Consider the following 17,878-nt stretch of genomic DNA (forward strand, 5'->3'; position numbering starts at 1 on the left):
ATTTAGTCCTTATAACACCTCATATTATTTAGTCCCATTGTATTTTCGGCAACGGCCTGCATTGCATGCTCCAGTTGCTGTAATATCAGACCCTTTGGCACCCAGGTGCTGACTCCTGGGGAATTAAACTGTCTGATGGGAGGACGCCTGAATCGGACAGCACTCATTCTACTTATTTTGCTATGGATTGTGTCCCCTATTTCAGGATACACTTGGCTACATATTGATGTGGTTTACACTGCCCGGTGGGGTTGGGGGGGGGGGGGGGGGGGGAGGAGGAGGGGGGGGGTTCTAGCTCTCTCTTACATTGTATATCCAGCCAACCAACCGCTCTGGTTGAGGAGTGAGCCGGACTCCTAGATCACACTCACATGATGAGTCCCAGAAACATACTTTTCTATTCTCAAGTTGTGGGTGGGAGGGATTGGGATATTTGGTTAATTGGGAAACCAAAGTGGGTGGTGGGAGGTTAAGTTCACAAATGTTAATTGCCACCTTTTGGCTGTCAAATGGCGTCTCTTTTTTTTTCTATGGTCACTCAACCGAACCATTTTTTTGGATATTGCGCATGGTGTTATGGAGCAGATAGGTGCTTCAGAGCCACATCCCAATCATTCATGCAGGAACATCTGTGGCTTAAATGACATACGTAAGGCATGCCTTGTCATATTTACATAGACATTCTATAGACATATGCTTCCCGCAGGAGCCACACCTCACAAAGGGAACTCCAGCACGGCTCCGTGCGGGGTGGGTTGGAGAGAAGCACGTAGCCTATTATTCTAGCTACACTCATGGAGTTGCAATCCTTTTCAGAAAGGGACTACCAAGGCGAATGTGCATGGTCATGTGTGACATGCAAGGCAGTCCTAGCCAGTATTCTACATGAGCACCCAAACTTCTTTTCATATATGGCCCTAATACCAACGACCTCCAGTTTTTTGCAGAGGTGCAGCGTTTGAATAGAACATTAGGGCCTGGTGCGATTCTCTGGGTAGGTGACTTTAACGTGGTACTTAATCCTGTGATGGATAGATCTGTTGATTCCATATGCCCTCATCCCCCCTGCACAGCAGCCCAGCTCCATTTGCTTATGGAAGACTGTGATCTGACAAATTTCTGGCGGTTCCACCACACTGGTGACAAGGAGGGTACGTGCATTTCGACGGCCCATAGTTTGTGGTCCCTCATAGACTACTGACTGACATCCCCGGACACACTGTCCTGGACAGGGCAGACCTTTCTCTTACCCAGAATGTTATCCGATCATGCTCCAGTCCTGTTGGAACTTCTGCTTTCACACAGCCCCACAAGTGCATTCTCCTGGTGGCTCCCCACTGGTGCCCTGTGAGATCAGGTATTTCAGAAAGATATCAGGACAGCAGTGGCGGAATATTTTGATCATAATGACAGCTTCAAGATATCACAGTCCTCACTGTAGAGGCCTCCAAGGTCATTAGGGGGGCGAGTATTGCAAAGCAAACTGGCGTACTCCGCGCACTGCGGAGTGAACTTGCATGCCTGGACAGAGAGATCAAGAAGCTTTAACTCCTGTTCATTGCAGATCAGGACATGTCCAGGCTGACGTCTATTCATAGCAAGTTGACAGAATACAATGAGGCTGTGCAATGGGAGACTCACTTCAGTAAAGAGACACAAGCTCAACGTTATGGAAAGGCAATAGACCAGTGATGGAATGTTTGCATCCTTATACCAAATATGTCAAGGTTCCCCTCCCTTTGACTTTAATACTTAGATGGACTCCATCCAGCTCTTGCAGCTAGAAGATGGTCATAGACGTTACCTAGATGAATCCTTCTCAATAGAGAAGATCATCAGTTATTAGTGCTATGCCTGTAGAGAAGGTGCCTGGCTTAAATGGCCTTAATGTTGCCTTTTATAAGAAGTATGCCCCCTTGCTGGCCTGCATCTGCTCGCTACGTATAATTAATCCCTATGCTCTGGAGTTTTGCCCCCATCTCTACGCGAGGCCCCTATAGTAACAATCCTCAAAATTGGAAAGGACCCCTGTCGCTGCGATTCATATCGCCCACTGTTCATGATCAATACGGATAAAAAGATCCTCCCTTCCCGCTCCTACCAACCATTGTATGGCAGATCAACGCCTTACAACATGCGCAGCTTCTTTGCCATCCTTCACACTATTGACTCGTCCTTGCAAGCAGTTACAGTATTCTTGGACGCCACATAAGCATTCAACTCTTGAATGGCCTTACCTCTTTGCCTTTTGGACTGAGACCTACCTTCATTAAACAAATTGGTTTGCTATATGCTCAACTGGTGGCTCGACTACGGGTGAATGGTAAGAGTCCCGTCCCCTTCTCTGTGTAGAAGGGTACCCATCAGGGCTGCCGCCATCTCCCATTTTATTTGCGATGGAGTCTTGGGTGGTTCAGCTTCGCCAGCACCATGCCCATCGTGGTATTGCATTCACTCCTCGCAGAATCTTAGTATCGCTTTATGCGGACGACATCACTTTATTTGTTAGAACCCCCCAAATTAATCTATATGCCCTTATCAGGAAGTTTACTAGATTTGTGGGTCTGTCTGGTATCGAGGTAAATTGGACAAAGTCAGTCATGTTCCAACTGACAGACGAAACACCTTTCCCCTTGGAGTTCCCGCTGATATGGACTGATGGCCCCTTCAAGTATATTGGAGTCTGGCCAAGTAGAGATGTGGATGATATGTGGAGATCCAACTACAGGCAGTTATTTACCCGGCTGGAAGAGTGCATAAAGGGAGGGTGTCTACTCCCTCTATCACTTACTGGCTATCTGGCAACTGCTAAAATGATTTTAACACATGGAATCTGAGGCTAGAAGTCTCTATCATATCAATAAACTAGCAGCCCGTCCCGACTTTGTCCGGGTGCAACAGGCTTCCCCGACCCCCGCCTGCCCCGACATTGTGCAGCAGCCCGGGCCTCCGACCGGCCCGTCCCCCGCCTGCCCCGACATGGGTCCCCTTACCTGAGCCGCCGCTCCTCCCGCCTGTCCACTGCTCGCACCGTCGCTGGCCTGTCTGCTGCTCCTCACGTCACCGCTCCTCCCCCGTTCCATATCCGCCGCTCCCTTACCTCAGCCGCCGCTCCTCCAGCCTGTCCGCTGCTCGCACCGCCGCTGGCCTGTCCGCTGCTCCCCACGTCACCGCTCCTCCCCCGCGCCATGTCCGCCGCTCCTCGTCGCGCTCCTGGACGCCGCTCCTTCCCGTGCGCACGCACGTCGCGGCCGGCGCTACTTCGGAGGGACTACTTTTTTTTACTGTAAATTTTTTTAACTCCCGTTTTTTATTTATTTATATAGCCTATAACCATCTACACACCCCGACGATTCCAACTGTGTATCGGGTGTGTGGATTGGCGCTGTGGTTCCCGAGTTTACCCGCCTCAAAGGCTGAAAGTTCTTCCTTTATTATAGTAATATAGATACATCTGACTACCACCTGCATAGTAGCATTTCATAATAAACCGATTTGGTTCATAGCCATGACCACTGTCTTGCCACCATAAAACAACTCAGTCCTGCTATACTATAAGTAGAAGCTTTTAAACAAGCCAAAACCTGCAACACAAGCACTCTTCAGTGGAAGCACACAACTTTGCACAAGCAAATCCTGTATTAAGGGTAACCAATATGGGAGTTGAGCCTAAGCAGTGTTCCAAAAGCTTTTTTTAGGATCACATAAGGATGGTGAAAGCTATGCTGTCAAATCAGACCTAAAAAGAAAGTGTGTTTTCTGGGCCTCCGTGGTCACTGGCTATTTGCACCAAAGCCATACAACGACAAAGGAAAAATCTGTATTGATTATGGTAAATAAACTAGAGACTAGACTTGTATACCATCGGCTGCCACCCAAAACAAGACTGAGGAAACCAGGACTTCTGTAAGAAAATCTAGACACCTGATACAGATAAAAACGCAAAAGCAACCGTATATTTAAACTAGCTAGCTCAGAATCTCACACTTATTGAAGCCCACACTGGTAAGTGTCTAAAGAGATAACAGTGGGCAGTTCATCTCAAGTCTGCAAACAGGGTGCAGTCGTTTATATTATGCTTTATCACATTGTGTGTCAGTTCATGTGCTGACCATGCAATAAAAGTTTTTCAAAACCACACTTACCGCTTTAAACAGTATGCATCCGAGACAGACTACCTTGGACTAGTTCTATTATTCGGTTACATTTCTATTGCTTGTTTTTTGCTCTACGGCGGGGCATTTGTTTCACATTCTGTTGTAATGTAAAACAAGCATCGATAATGCCAACTGTTTCAGCTCTTGCATAGCGAAAAGGTGTTACCAAGCTTTACTACCCAAAATCAAAGGGCCAGCATCTGTAGCACCTTTACACGTTTCACTAAAAGAAGGAAAACGTGCAGCAGTCAAAGATTCTCACACACACATAAGTAACACATATAACACTATTGCATGCTTTATTACACATGAAGAGTGCTGCAACTATGTGGGCGTCCCTAATACAAACACCACTGACACAGGCAGCAATGAATGATTTCGCACACGCATCGAACTGGAACAAGTGTAGACGCAGTGCCAACTTTACTCACACAAAGAACGGATGCATCACAGACAGGAGCAGCAGCTTCCCAACAGGATTTTAAACAGGTGAAACTCAGCCAAGAGCAGTACAAGCTTGCTTGAAGATGTAGAGAGGGTGAGGCGTGCTTTGAGGAATGGAGGGGGGACGCGGAAATTTTGGAACAAACAGGGTTTGAGCGAAAGTAAAGTCGATGATCGGGATTATCCTCAAAAGTCATTGGGAAGTCAGCAGACCAACGTAAGACCTTGCACTTGTAGGATGGAGAGTATCTTACAGTATATCAAACACCAAGTTTTACAACACGAAGAGGGTACGTGTTTATTGTGTGTGTTTGATATTTCAGGCATTTACTAAATGTATGATGTTTAGTGGTTGGAACTTTAACATTTATTCGATTGAACATGCTTTGAACAAGTGGTTGAAATTCAATGAAGAATTACAGGGGAAAAACAGTACACGCTTCTGTCTTACTTAAGGCGTCATCAGTGCAAGCATTACCAACAGAGAATAGGCAAGTATGCTGCAGTGTAATTAATACAGGTAAAACACACACCATACGACAAAACAAAGTTCTCTAATGTATCGTAATTAAATGTATATAATAAATAGTTTTGCTTTTAATGGGTTCCACAAAACTTTAAAAGGAGGTGAACTCTACCTCTCTCTCTGTAATCTGAATAAAGGTCAATTGCAAAAAGAGTGGAGACAGTGGTTTATGTGTTCCAAATGAGCAGGATTTTTTTCAGCTATGTTTGAGTTCAAACTCTGGAACAAATGATAACTAGACCCACAGACATTTGAGGAACGTTTTCTTTCCCAGGACTGTTTCAGATGGTAGTCAGATCGGACTGCAAACAATGATGAGAGTACTATATAGGGAGGGGTTGAATCTAACTGTAACAAAAAACAAGGGGCAAGCCTATCTCGTAGCAAGAGTATGGATATTACTGGGCAATCTCAAGAAGTGCTATCACAGAGAAATAAATGTAGCACAATCACAGTTTCAGGAAAAATAAGTCCCAATTGTTGAGCCAGCTGTTCTCAGCCCTTTGTCCCCGAGGGAGAAGGGCTACCATCAGAACCGGTTTTGAGTGACCGCAGAGCAGGGGTTGCTCATTTCCTTGACCACACCTCTCGGATGGGCATAGGAGGACTGCACCGGGGACAAAAGATTCTGCCAATAGGAGGGGGCACTGTGAGTCTCTAGTCGTGACCGGAAGTGACTATTTAGCGAAATCCTGCAAGGTAATATCCTAGAAAAGGGCATTTCTCGCTAACAAAACTTTCTCGAGATACCTCTTGGTGACTGTTTCAAAAAGAAACCGTCTCCGAGATATTTAGTGATAAAAGCAGTTTTAAGTGGGAAAATATCAAGCGAAGTTTTGTACATTTCGTACAACTAAATATATTAGGGAATCACGCAAAATGACATCTTCTAATTGAAACTACGCAGAGGTCTACTTCGGTTAGAGATCAGCATTAATGGCGTACCACGGGAGAACGCCCTGAGCTGGGGGAGCAACCGCGATATGCCAGGCCCCAGAATGTCGCTGGTCAAGGTGCAGTCTAAGAACGGAGAGACCCGGTGCACCCCACCCGCATATTGGCGGGGCAGCACATCTGCAGCGTTTGCAGTGCACGATAAGGCGGCATGCACGGAGGACGGCTGCCGATGGCGTGTGCTGCGGGGAGACTCCCTTGGATGGGCCCTCCCCTGTGACCCGGGGCCCTCCCCTAACTGCAGCAGCCTGGCTAAAAATAGCTCTTCGCTGGTCTCTGCTACGCTTCCAGTTTACACAAGCGCTGAAGGGAAGGGGCCCTTTAGGGGGAGCGGGACGGGCGACCGGCCGTCCCCGGCGAGAGTTCACATCAAACGCCCTACCCTTGCAGTGGGCAACAGCTCTCCCGCCAGAGGGGTTTGGTTGCACAACACGCATTTCATACACGTATTTGCCGAGGTCATGTGGCTGCAACAATAGTCCGTGACGAGGCACTTCTGCGGTTCCAAGCAGCGCGTACCCTGCATCCAGGAACGAACCTCACTGGCGCAACCACCACGAACGCCCCCGGTTTCCAGCAGATACCGCTGGGAAAACGTGACCCGGCGTCCTGCATCGAAACGAACGTTTGCGGACCGCCCTTGACCCTCACACCCTCTTCTGGCGCTGGACGTCAAGTGCCGACAAATGAATCGATTTAAAAGCGTGAAGGAAAGCGGAGACCCCCGCCGGCATCCGTTAGTGAGCGGCCTACCTGTTCCTACCAGATTCCAATGTAAGATTCTGAATAAAATAATTTCCTATATTCAGGTGATACGTCCTATGCAAGGGGCACAAAACAGGTTCCGATAGCCTAAGTCAGCATGCCGTAGATTCTAATCACTGCTCATATTAAGAAACGTTGGACTCTGAAAGCCTCCGCGTACTATTTGCAGTGGGTTCAACGGACTGCGACACACACGGAGGCGAGGGGTGCGCCTAACATGCTATGAAAAAACCCCTCTCCCGAGTGTGCGGCGCAGACACCTCACGTCAGCAGACGGCGGCTGACAGCCTCCTTCAGAACCCCCCTATGCAAATGAAGCTGGCGGTGGCCAATGGCTGCTGCCGAGCGGATCAGCTGTCATGGCGGGATCACCGAAGGGAGGAGCTCCTGCAACGAACACACCCAGAGCGCCAAGGAGACCTGCTCGGCATGAAGAGACAGACAAAACGCACACCAGGGCGGGGGTGGGGCAGAGACCCGTGTGTCACGCATACCCTTAAGAGCCCAAGGGACCTGTGTCACGCATACCGCTAAGGGGCCTGTGCCACGCATACCGCTAAGGGGCCTGTTATTCCAGCGACGGGTGCAGGCCCCACGTTTGCCATATCACGAGAACTGTTTGCTTAAACATTTTTTTATTTTTTATTTAATGCGATTTTATATAGCGAGAACTTTACCCGAAGGTGTCAAGAGCGCTTTACAAAAGAACCAGTTGCAAAACATAAGGATTTAGGATTACATGCGTTACATAAAAGATACACACAGAAAAAAAATTGCAAATGTACAAGATGTAAAGTCACACAAAGAAGAGACTGGTGATTATAGTTATCTCAGTATACATAGGGAAGGGATATGAATGGATATACTCTAAGCGTCAAATAGGAATAGTAGAGTACAAAGGTCTACTAAAAAGCTCCCCCCCTCTTCAAACACTATTTAAATTGTGTATTTCTTGGTTGGCACCAACTGCCTCAAAGCAGACGCACGCCCAGACGCACGCCCAAACGCACAGTCCTTTAAATAAGCTGTACTAACCAAACACAAAGCGACCAGCTTGCCAACTTTAAGACCCCTCTCTCTACACAAACCAAACCGACACCCCTCTATCACACCGAAGTGTGGGGATCACATAAATATGGCCTCTTAGCACTCGAATAGCAGCCTAAGAGGACTGACCACTGAAGGAGCGGTAATAGTCCCATGGTGAGCCTCCCCCGACCATGGCACATGACAGTTACTCCTTTACTACCAACCGGAGACCCTGTAAGAAGGTGTCATTTGATCTCAAGGAGGCTCTTTTATCATATCAACGCCTCCGATGTGCCACCCTTGGTCTGGGCTATCTTGCACAGACTCTAGGTGAGTGGGGCTAGGCGCTTAAAGTTCACACGAAAAAAAGCACTAAGGCCACCAGGGAGACTGCAAACTGAGCCTCCTTGCATTCCAGTAACTTTCCTACCCAAGACGAAGTGACCCAACGGAAGGAACTGCCACAACAGGACACACACGATCTCTCATGTGATTGAGAGGGCAGGTTTTTTTTATCACAAAAAGTACATCTAGTCAGAGACGATATGGTCAACATTAGGTTTATATGTTTGTTATCACAGAGTGACTGTAAAAAACGGGCAAAAACATGTCGACCATATGAGGGGATTATTATTTTCACACTCCACTTAACTTTTTTTTCTCTATCTATTGGGGGTGCCAGAATAAAATTGATACATAGCCCACCAGGAGATAATTTTAACACACTAAAATTCAATATATTGCACTCTGCCTCTCACCGATGCCTGGCCCTCATCTTTAAAACAAAACACCTCAGCTTCTCTCCTTTGGAGAGTTGCCTCTCACCAGGTACCACTGGCCCTGGTATGAGGAGGGAACACAATGATGAAGCATGCCACCTTCAGGTGGATGGGGGTTCTTGTCCTAAAAAAAATGTTTTACACGGACACTGCTCTATCTCCAACTACACATACTTTTTTCTGATTAATATTGATAGGGAGCAATACTTAGTAGCTAGTCGGGTGTGTACTCCCACTAGACCTCCCTTGTGTTTTGATCAAGAGGGCAGCGTCACACTCTTACCCTCTTAACAAAAATATGTCTGTTGGAAGTTCTGTTCTCCGGCAAGATCTAAGGGCATAAAAGTTGCTAATTTTTTTTACTTAAGGGCAGGATGATTTCACTGGCTCAAGTCGTACTATCTTAAACAGAAGACTTTTTAAAGGCTCAATGATCACCCAAGTCCAGTTGCTCAAGGTGTTATGCAGAAAAGCTTGGAATAACATAAGTTAGTCCTAACCACTGTTTGCACTCCAAGAAAAGAAAAAAAGAAATAATCACAAAAATAATCTTCTCGGCCACTAGCAAGATGAAACTCATGAAAGCTAGACAAGTGACATCACAACTTCACTAGATTGCCCCTGCAACTGCACCGCCTTCAACACTTTCCAGGGCCCCAAAACAACGGACAATAAATAGCACACTCACCCAGAGAAATCATGTACTCCATAGGCACCCAGCAGCGATTACTGCTAGAGCCCACAAGGGCTTCATCAGGACTACTAATCGAGTTCATCCAACATAGCTGAGGACTCAGTCGTGCCCTTCCTATTAAGAACTCTGCATCACAAATACAACCTTAATGATTATGATTGCATCCTTACCACTGATCACCTCTAGGAAATCACTCCGCCTCGTGCAACACTTTAAAACTAAAATAAAACATCACTGAAGGGCTCGTAAGTGTATCAAATCAATGGTTTTGCATTCTGCCGTGACTAGCACCAAGCCTGCTCCTGACAATTGTGATCTTTCCACCTCACATCTTTTGTGCAGGCATTAAAAAGCTTGATCCAACAATATCCAGAACTTACAAGCTGCAAGGACCCCAAGGCTGCAAGAAAGAGTAAATATTGGGGTGAGCTATTTACAAGGACCAGAATTGCACACTTTGCTACAAAAATCCCTTTTAACAGTAAAAAGGCCCAAAACAAAAATATTTCGAACACGTTTCTACCAGCCCAGTCTCTATTTAATAGCTCTTTGAAGTAATGCACTGAAATTACTGGTCGCCAAAACTTGTTTTTCTTTTGGTAACAGAGGGTTACATTTGCTTCTTTTCATTCCTCAACAATGTAATTGATTATTGTTTATAAACTAGCATGCGCTCATGCACTTAATTTGCTCGAGAATTACGTTTTTGTCTAGGCTGCTTGTTTACACTTTTTGTTTCTTCTCAACTCCCACACCTATCGATGGTTTTAACCTTTTGCTGGTCCAACTTATGAACAGGAGGGGATACAACTGTACAGAGCGTTCGTCTCACTTCAGGGACACGCTAAATGGCGGGAATCTTTGTTATTACGCAGTAACTTTCTTTTAAGGCTCTTTCTTGTGAACAGGTGTAAAATACTTTAAGGGATATGTTACATCGAGGTCACTCATCCAGTCTTCTCCGACAAACCGGTCCTAATTCAGGATTTAGAAGATTATGTCCAAAATTGACTTATTCCAAGAGGACACACACGTTTGAACCCACCCCTAGGCTTAGCAAAGGTTACATTTAAGATTAGGAACCAATAACCCTGGAAACCATGGCTTTAAAGACAATAGAAACTCCTCTTCCAGTGCAAATCAGTGCCGGTTTGATCGCTGAAGAGTGCGGCATAAATATACCCTCACAACCAACATGCCATCAGAAGGCTTGTCAAACGGCAGAACGCAAACAATCACTGCTCCCTATAAAAAAAAACAACCTTTACACTGTCTCACCTTTTTATCTTCACCATCTATTCTTTCCATCTCACCCTCTAACCAAAAGCAGTTTTAAAAGTAAAGGGGCCAAAAAGACACACGTACAGACATTTGTGCAACAGGTAGTCCATGCTAAGAAACTGGCTCAAGTTGTTGTGCCCGTGTTTTTTCACATGTTCTAAAAGCATCCCAAGCTTGCTAAGGGACATACAAACATCACAGCATGTCGGTGGTTTCAGCAAGCGTTCATGAAAAAACAACGCATACATCAATTATATAAAAAAAAACATTGTTTGACAGTTTTGCCCACTTAGTTCTAAAACTAATACTTATTTTTGTCTACTGCTGTATTTCTAAGTGTACATAATTTATAAAAAATGCGGGCACCTTTGTTTTTTTTTCATATCCACTCCCTGTTTTAAGTAACTGCTTCCCCTGAGGTCAGTAACCAGGTATTTAGATTGTATTTATGTTTAGGGTGTGGCCGAGTGGCGCTAAAGCACTGTCATAATGAAAACCAACACAGAACGCCAAGCAGCCAGCCCGGTGAGCGTGAATGATGATAATGCGGAAGGAAGGAAGGCAAGTACAGACTTGAAGACACTTCAATATTTCGGGTGCCTTGGCATTATCATGCTTTCAGAGTATTACTGCGATTCTTCAGGGGATTATGAGAGCTCCGCAAGGTACTGGAATTTAAACGCAACACATTGCAGGTAGCTGGGCTGCTGAATGCTCAAGCCAGATGCCTTGATCAGCTCTTGGACTCTCTCAAGTCAATAGGCCTCGGCAAAGCCAATAGGTCTCGCCTATGCAAGAGCAATTGACTTTGGCAATGCGTTTTAGCCATGTTGTAACACCAGTGTGGCTGCTGTTCAGCAAGGCTAAAAGTTAGTGGCACAGAGGAGATTGGCGTGGAGTGTCAGAGTGGAATAGAGCAGAATGGCAGAGTGTAGTTTATTGGATTGGCGTAGAGTGGACTGGCGTAGAGTACATTAGCGTATAGTGTTGCACAGTATACTGGCATAGATTGCAGTGCCATAGAATTCAGTGGCATACGTTAGAATGTGGCACAGTGATGCAAAGTGTAACGGTGCACAGTGCACTGGCGTGGAGTGATGCACAGTGCAGTGGTGTAGAGTGCAATGGCATACAGTGGTTTGGAGAGCAGTAGCGTAGAGTACAACGGTGCACGGAAGAGTGCAGTGGTGTAGAGTGCAGCGGAGTATAGTACATTGCTTCAGGTTAGAGTGCAGTGGCGTGGAACAGTGCACATGCAGTGGCGTAGAGTGTGATAGTGCAGAGTGCAGTGGGGCAGAGTAAATTAGAGTGGTGCACAGTGGATTGGTGTAGAGTGGAGTGGTAAAAAGTGCATCGACGTAGAATGTATTGACAGAGTGGTGTGGAGTTGGGCACAATAGAGTGGCCTAGACTGGAGGGGTGTAGAGAAAAGTGACATAGTGCAGTGGTGTACAGTGCATTGGCGTAGAGTAGATGGTGCAGAGGCAGAGTAGAGTGGCTTGGAGAGCAGTAGCGTAGAGTACAATGGTGCACAGAAGAGTGCAGTGGAGCAGAGTGCAGTGAAGTATAGTATATTGCTTCAAGTTACGAGTGCAGTGGTATGGAACTGTACACCTGCAGTAGCGCAGAGTGCAGTGGTGCAGAGTAAATTAGAGTGGTGCACGGTGGATTGGTGCAGAGTGGAGTGGTAAAGAGTGCATTGGCGCAGAATGTATTGACAGAGTGCTGAGTGGCGTGGAATTGTGCACAGTAGAGTGGCCTGGACTGGAGTGGTGCACAGAAAAGTGACAAAGAGTGCAGTGGTGTAGAGTGCATTGGCATAGAATAGATGGTGCAGAGTGGAGGCGTAGAGTGCAGTGGCATAGAGTGGTGCCCAGTGAAGTACAGTGGCGCAGACAGGGTGCAATGGGGTGGAGAGGTGCAGAGTAGAGTGGACTATGTAAGGTGTGGTAGCACACTGCCGTTAGTCAACAAACATTCAAATGAAATGATTATTACATTTGCAGGGATATAGCTTTACGAATAAAACTATACAGCGCACAAACAATGTGTGTAAATGGCATCACCTAGTAAACTGATCTGTTTTGACGATATTAAAAGTACTTGTTTCCAACACACTTCAGAATTAACAAAAACTGTGCTTCATTTGTCATTTTCTAATTTTTATTTATATTCTGAAATACTTGCACAATTCATTTTAATCTTGTTGTGTGCTAGAAAAGAAACCTTTCCTGCCCCCAGTATCAAGCAAGATTGTCACATAAATCTTCTCGCATTTAAATCGGAGAAAGAAAGGTGAACACCAAGCTCCCTGGAAAGACAGACACTGACAATTGACATCTGTCTTTGAATGCACAACGAATGTGACAAGATAAGAACAAGGTTTATAGGTCGGTTTACAAAAAAGAGCACTTCTGTAAGAATACTAGGAGAGGTAGTGTGAAAAAGCTTTGCTCCTTCGGAAGAACAAACTCACAGTAGTAGACAGTCTAAAACAAAGAAAGTCAGCAAACAGAAAGCCAGAAAATATTAGCTACAAAGTCAATGCCAAGCAACGGGTAGAATGCATTCACAGGGAAGCTTTCTAAATGTCCCCAAGATGTCTTTAACAAACCAGAGACTGCACTGTCTGGTAGGCTTCGACCTAAACATGAGCCGCGCCTTCATGTGGCTTCTGCTGTCCACACTTACCTCATTCTCTCAGCGCCTCCCCCCAACCTCTCATGCTGCCAGCGCTGAGACCTTGGAGAGTGCTGTGAAAGTGTTCAGAGAGGGATGTTATGATATTGTTAAAATACTGATTTGGAGTGATCAGGCAATTAAAAAAAAAAACTTTGATGGTGGCCTCTAGAAGTACTTCCGCAGCACACTAGGTGGGCATGATGGTTTGCCAATATTAACTATCCTCACCGCTCCCCTGTCAATGAATTAGTGAACAATTTAAGAGTCTGAAGGGTGTGAGCTCTGTGTCAAAGTATGGTGCAGCCAAGCTCTGCATTTCACCTGGGTAATTTAAAGGTCTGAAACTTAGCATACTCTCCCAGACCCAGTTTTCTAAATGTATTTAATTGCCTTCACTTAAAGTGTTCGTCCGCTTCTAAAATCTGCTCAAATTGGTATTGTTAAATCAGGGGAAGTAGGTGATCAACATTAAAATAGGATATCCATAACGTTTTATTTTTTTTCTAGAACACTGGTTTCAAGTTCATTTAACATGTAATAGGTGTACTCGTTTCACATTGTGAGGGTGAGGCTCCCTAAAGAAATAAACACAAAGCATTACCCTTTGATGTGATTCGGGAGAGAGAAACCGGTATCCCCTCCCTGTGGCTGAATTGCAGAATGTGCAACAGAAATCAATCGCAGCTTCCCCTCTTGACCAAACTATTGGAATACTTGATTTCACTGCCTGCTTTCCTTAGATCATCACATTTGAAAGCACCCTGCATTAAAACAGTTCAGGAAAAGAACTGTATAAAAACCTCTCTCGTATACAGTTCAATAGACTATAAGGTTGCAGCATACAACACTAACCTAGGCCACATACAGATTGCAGATGACAACTCATGGGTACCCACTTGTTTCACTAATCGAATTGCTATCAGAGCAATGATAGGGTATCGATGTTTATAAGTTCATGTTTAGAACCAGTCACTTATAATAAATGCAAAATAATGCCAGGGCCACTGGAATTATGTAGCAGGGGAGGGCCAAATTATGCAGCCGGGTTGAGTATATTTTGTGTCAAGAAAAGGCAAATTATGCAGCAAAATGTAGCACATTTTGTATCACAGTATTACTTCATTTTTACACTTGTTAACACTGTCTGGGCATCGGTTGCACCTAATTTCAACACCCACATATAGCAATAAGCAACCAGTGAACCTTTTCAAATGGCCTTTCACTGCACAGCAACACGTGTTGCTGCATTTTTAGCAACTTTTGAACCGTTTAAGCTAAAAACAAGAATTGTTTTGTTCAAATCTGCAGATTGTGTGTCAGATGAGGGATTATATGGCAAATGTGGCTAATCTATAATTATGTGGAAGGCGCACAATCAAATAATTCCAGTGGCCATACTTAATGCTGTGCTACAATGCAGCACATTAAAGCAAAAGGCTTCCGCATATTAAAGCGATCTACTTTGAATACTATAGAGTATCTACTTTTTTATTGTTTGACAGCACAGCTGTCGCCAGACAATTATGTGCGAATCTCCAGGAGAGGAGCTTTTGCGCTGCCCACATGCTGGGAGACAGGAGTACATTTTATGATTGGGAAGAAGTTGTGTGCTTCCACAAAAAAGTGCTTGGCATCCTCAGAGCTGTGATGATTTTGTTCATCTATCCAACTGCCTAAACTTTCAAGGGCACACACGACACCGTAATGCTATTAAAGTGTTATGCTAACTAGATAATTTATGGTATTTATAGGAAAGTGGACCTTTTTGTATGGACCCCACCCCCACCCCACACACTTTTTGCTCCTATGCGGATGGGTACGAGTCTGATAGTGCACTGGAGCCTGCTGCCCTGGCCCTTGTGCTCTCTCTCTAAAACTGGTATGTATGAATTGGCAATCCCAATTGACGAGGACTTTACCCCTTTACAAGTCCCTAGTATATGGTACCAGTGGTACCCAGGGTATGGGTGGTAAAGGGGTCCCCAGTGCTTCTAGCCCTATTTGTGCCACCCTGAGTGACCCACATAAACTACTGACACAGGGCTGTCATTACAGACTGCAGGAGCATTGCAAACTACTCAAACTCGACTTTGTTCTCACCATGTGTGTCAAAGTCAAAATACTACATCTGATATACAACAGTCACCACCAAAGACGGCCTCCTAAAGCCCAGGAGGCAGGGTGCATTATATTAAAGGTGTGGACATGTAAGTGCAAGCTTATTTGAACCTATAGTGCTCTTAACCATTAAAGGGCACTATAAGTGATAGACGGTCCATAGGATAGCATGGGCTGGCACCCGGGCAAACCAGAAGTTGGCAGCTCCTTTATGGTACCGCCTAAATATGTTGCGATTGGTATCAAACAACGTGCCTTCTCACCCCTGACATGAATCTTGTGTCAAGGGTGATGTGGCATGCACCCAGGCGGCTATCTTAGAGGTTGCCAACCTGGTTGCCCCAGTTTCTCTGTGCTCTGGTTGGCAAAGCCTAGGGTTTCCCACATTAGTTGCCACCAAGACAGGATTCTGACTTCCTCCCAGGCAGTGTGGTCACTCCCAGCAGTCAGGAACAAAGGCTTGGGCAGGAAGGAGGTCACACCTCCCAAGCAGGCTAGAGAAGAGGCCCATTAAGATGAACTTGAAAGGCTGCACCACCTCTGATATGCATGTGGGCAGACTCCAAAAGCATAAAACAGTCCTGACCCAGGCACATTAGCACCCAGACAGGCGAGAGATTAGTTAGTGAAGGGGGTGTATAATCCTGGATGGCTAGCCACACCTCCAGGGTGAGCAGCCTGGTCTGTACACTAGAATTAGATTTCTGCCATCTTTAGAAGTGGCAGAATAGGGGGCACTGGGTAGATAAGGTGACCTACAACCCCCTATGTGGTCACCTCAGGGGCGGACTAGGTGCAGGGCCTCACAGCCCATTGGCTACTGGCTCCCACACCTTTACCTCCTCTAAATCTAGGATTCAAATGACACCCCTGACTCCAGAACCTCAGTCTGAACAACTAGCATCACAGAGGCAAGAAAGAGACCCGGGTCAGCGACAACAGGAATTGCATAAAACAAAAGAGCGATACCCTGCACCTATGTCAAAGCTCCTGGAACTGCCTAATTGAGACTCATTCTAGGCTATTTCTAGGTTCCCCCAGACAGAGTTACTTCTGTAGAAGTCTGAAGCACCCTCAGACTCCCTTGGACTAGTGGCTCTAGTCCCCTGCAAACTGTAGGTAAAACAACGCTCCGCATCTCATGAATTGCTGGCCATCAGACCATCCAAAGGATCACCCAAATCCAGATGGTCAAGTGTAATGTGGGAAATGTAATCATGACTTCCACTAAGTTACAGCCAGCTACCACCTTCACCTGTGCCACCAGACGTCGAAGTTACTTTCTGCTCTACTTACTGCTGCCATGGCTTGTTGGTCACTGGTCTGGCAACCAACCACTTTACTCAACAAAGCATCAAAAGAAAACCTATTCGAACTACTTCAGCAACCACCCCGTTACTGTGTTTGCATCTTTTTCCCCTACAGCACCATTTCATCAGTAAAAACACCTCTCCCGCGGCTCCTGTTCAGCCCTGGGATTATGATGTTCGGATGACACCTACGATGATGGAAATGGGTTGTGGGGGATGAAGTCCATGTAATGTAAAAGCATTATGGCGATGTAACATGTATGGCGGGAAAAGCAAAGATTTGCAGACCAATGGGGAGGGCAGTTAAGTTTAAATAAGAGGTGGAACCAGGGTGGGTAATCTCATTTGTTCGATGGAGAATACGAGGCTGGTTGCTCAGCAACAGCAGTGGCAGGTATGGACGATTCACATTGCAGTGTAGCAAGCATAATATTGGTGTTCTCCGAGCTGAGTGTGAGTGAGTGGTTGAATAGGGAAATATGTTAGTGAAGTATCGGTACGTGTGTAGATTATAGGAGTGTTTTATGAGGTGCGGTGAGCGAATGAGGTGAGTGTTGAAGATTGAGAGGGGAGATGATAGGATTGAGGTGAACGTTTGGTAATTGTATGAGAGGAGTGGGGAGAAAGGGGTTGTATGAGGTACAGGGATGCGGTTGGCATTTGGGTTATCAACAGGTTTATTGGGAGTAGGCGTAGGAAGATTGAGGGGAGCGAGAGTTGAGAAGTTGCTTGTCAGGCGGAGTAAACTACATATTAAGGCATTTGTGAATGAATTAGAAGCCACATTAAGATCCTGTTCGTATAAGAAAATGGGGAGTTGTCAAACTGTTTTTTAGGGAAGTATCCGGGTGGGAGACAGAAGAAGTTGGGAAATGGCTGGGAATCAGCAGCTTTAGGTCTTAAAGCTCTACATCAGGAAGTACGTTATATCGCATGGAACATTATTAAGTAAATGTACAATTACATGTGGAAAAGTGATTATGTTAGAAAGTGAAATACTTAAAGTTGCTCTGTCTTACTGGTTATTGTAGTGACCCCTGACGAAGGGCACCAACGGCACGAAATGCATTGGGTTTACAAATAAACAACACTGCCCAAGACGAATTTGCACTTTTCGTGTTTTTTAGCAAGAGGTTCGG

The 17,878-nt window shown here is 45.6% G+C and overlaps 1 protein-coding gene across 6 annotated transcripts in view; it reads right to left on the reverse strand.

The window, feature by feature from the left end:
• The window catches only part of GNAS (GNAS complex locus), a 949,043-nt gene that overhangs the window by 200,417 nt on the left and 730,748 nt on the right, over positions 1-17,878 (reverse strand). Inside the window, exon 1 of one of the 6 annotated variants that reach the window (XM_078651842.1) lies at positions 4,589-4,711. The exons of the other annotated variants lie outside the window; for them this stretch is intronic. Coding sequence (XP_078507968.1) covers positions 4,589-4,605 — 17 coding nt within the window. The 5' untranslated portion in view covers positions 4,606-4,711. Of the gene's footprint in view, positions 1-4,588; positions 4,712-17,878 lie in introns of those variants that run through there. 6 annotated transcript variants of the gene reach the window in all.

The sequence above is a fragment of the Lissotriton helveticus genome, chromosome 7 (assembly GCF_964261635.1).
Source record: "Lissotriton helveticus chromosome 7, aLisHel1.1, whole genome shotgun sequence".
Lineage (NCBI taxonomy): Eukaryota > Metazoa > Chordata > Amphibia > Caudata > Salamandridae > Lissotriton > Lissotriton helveticus.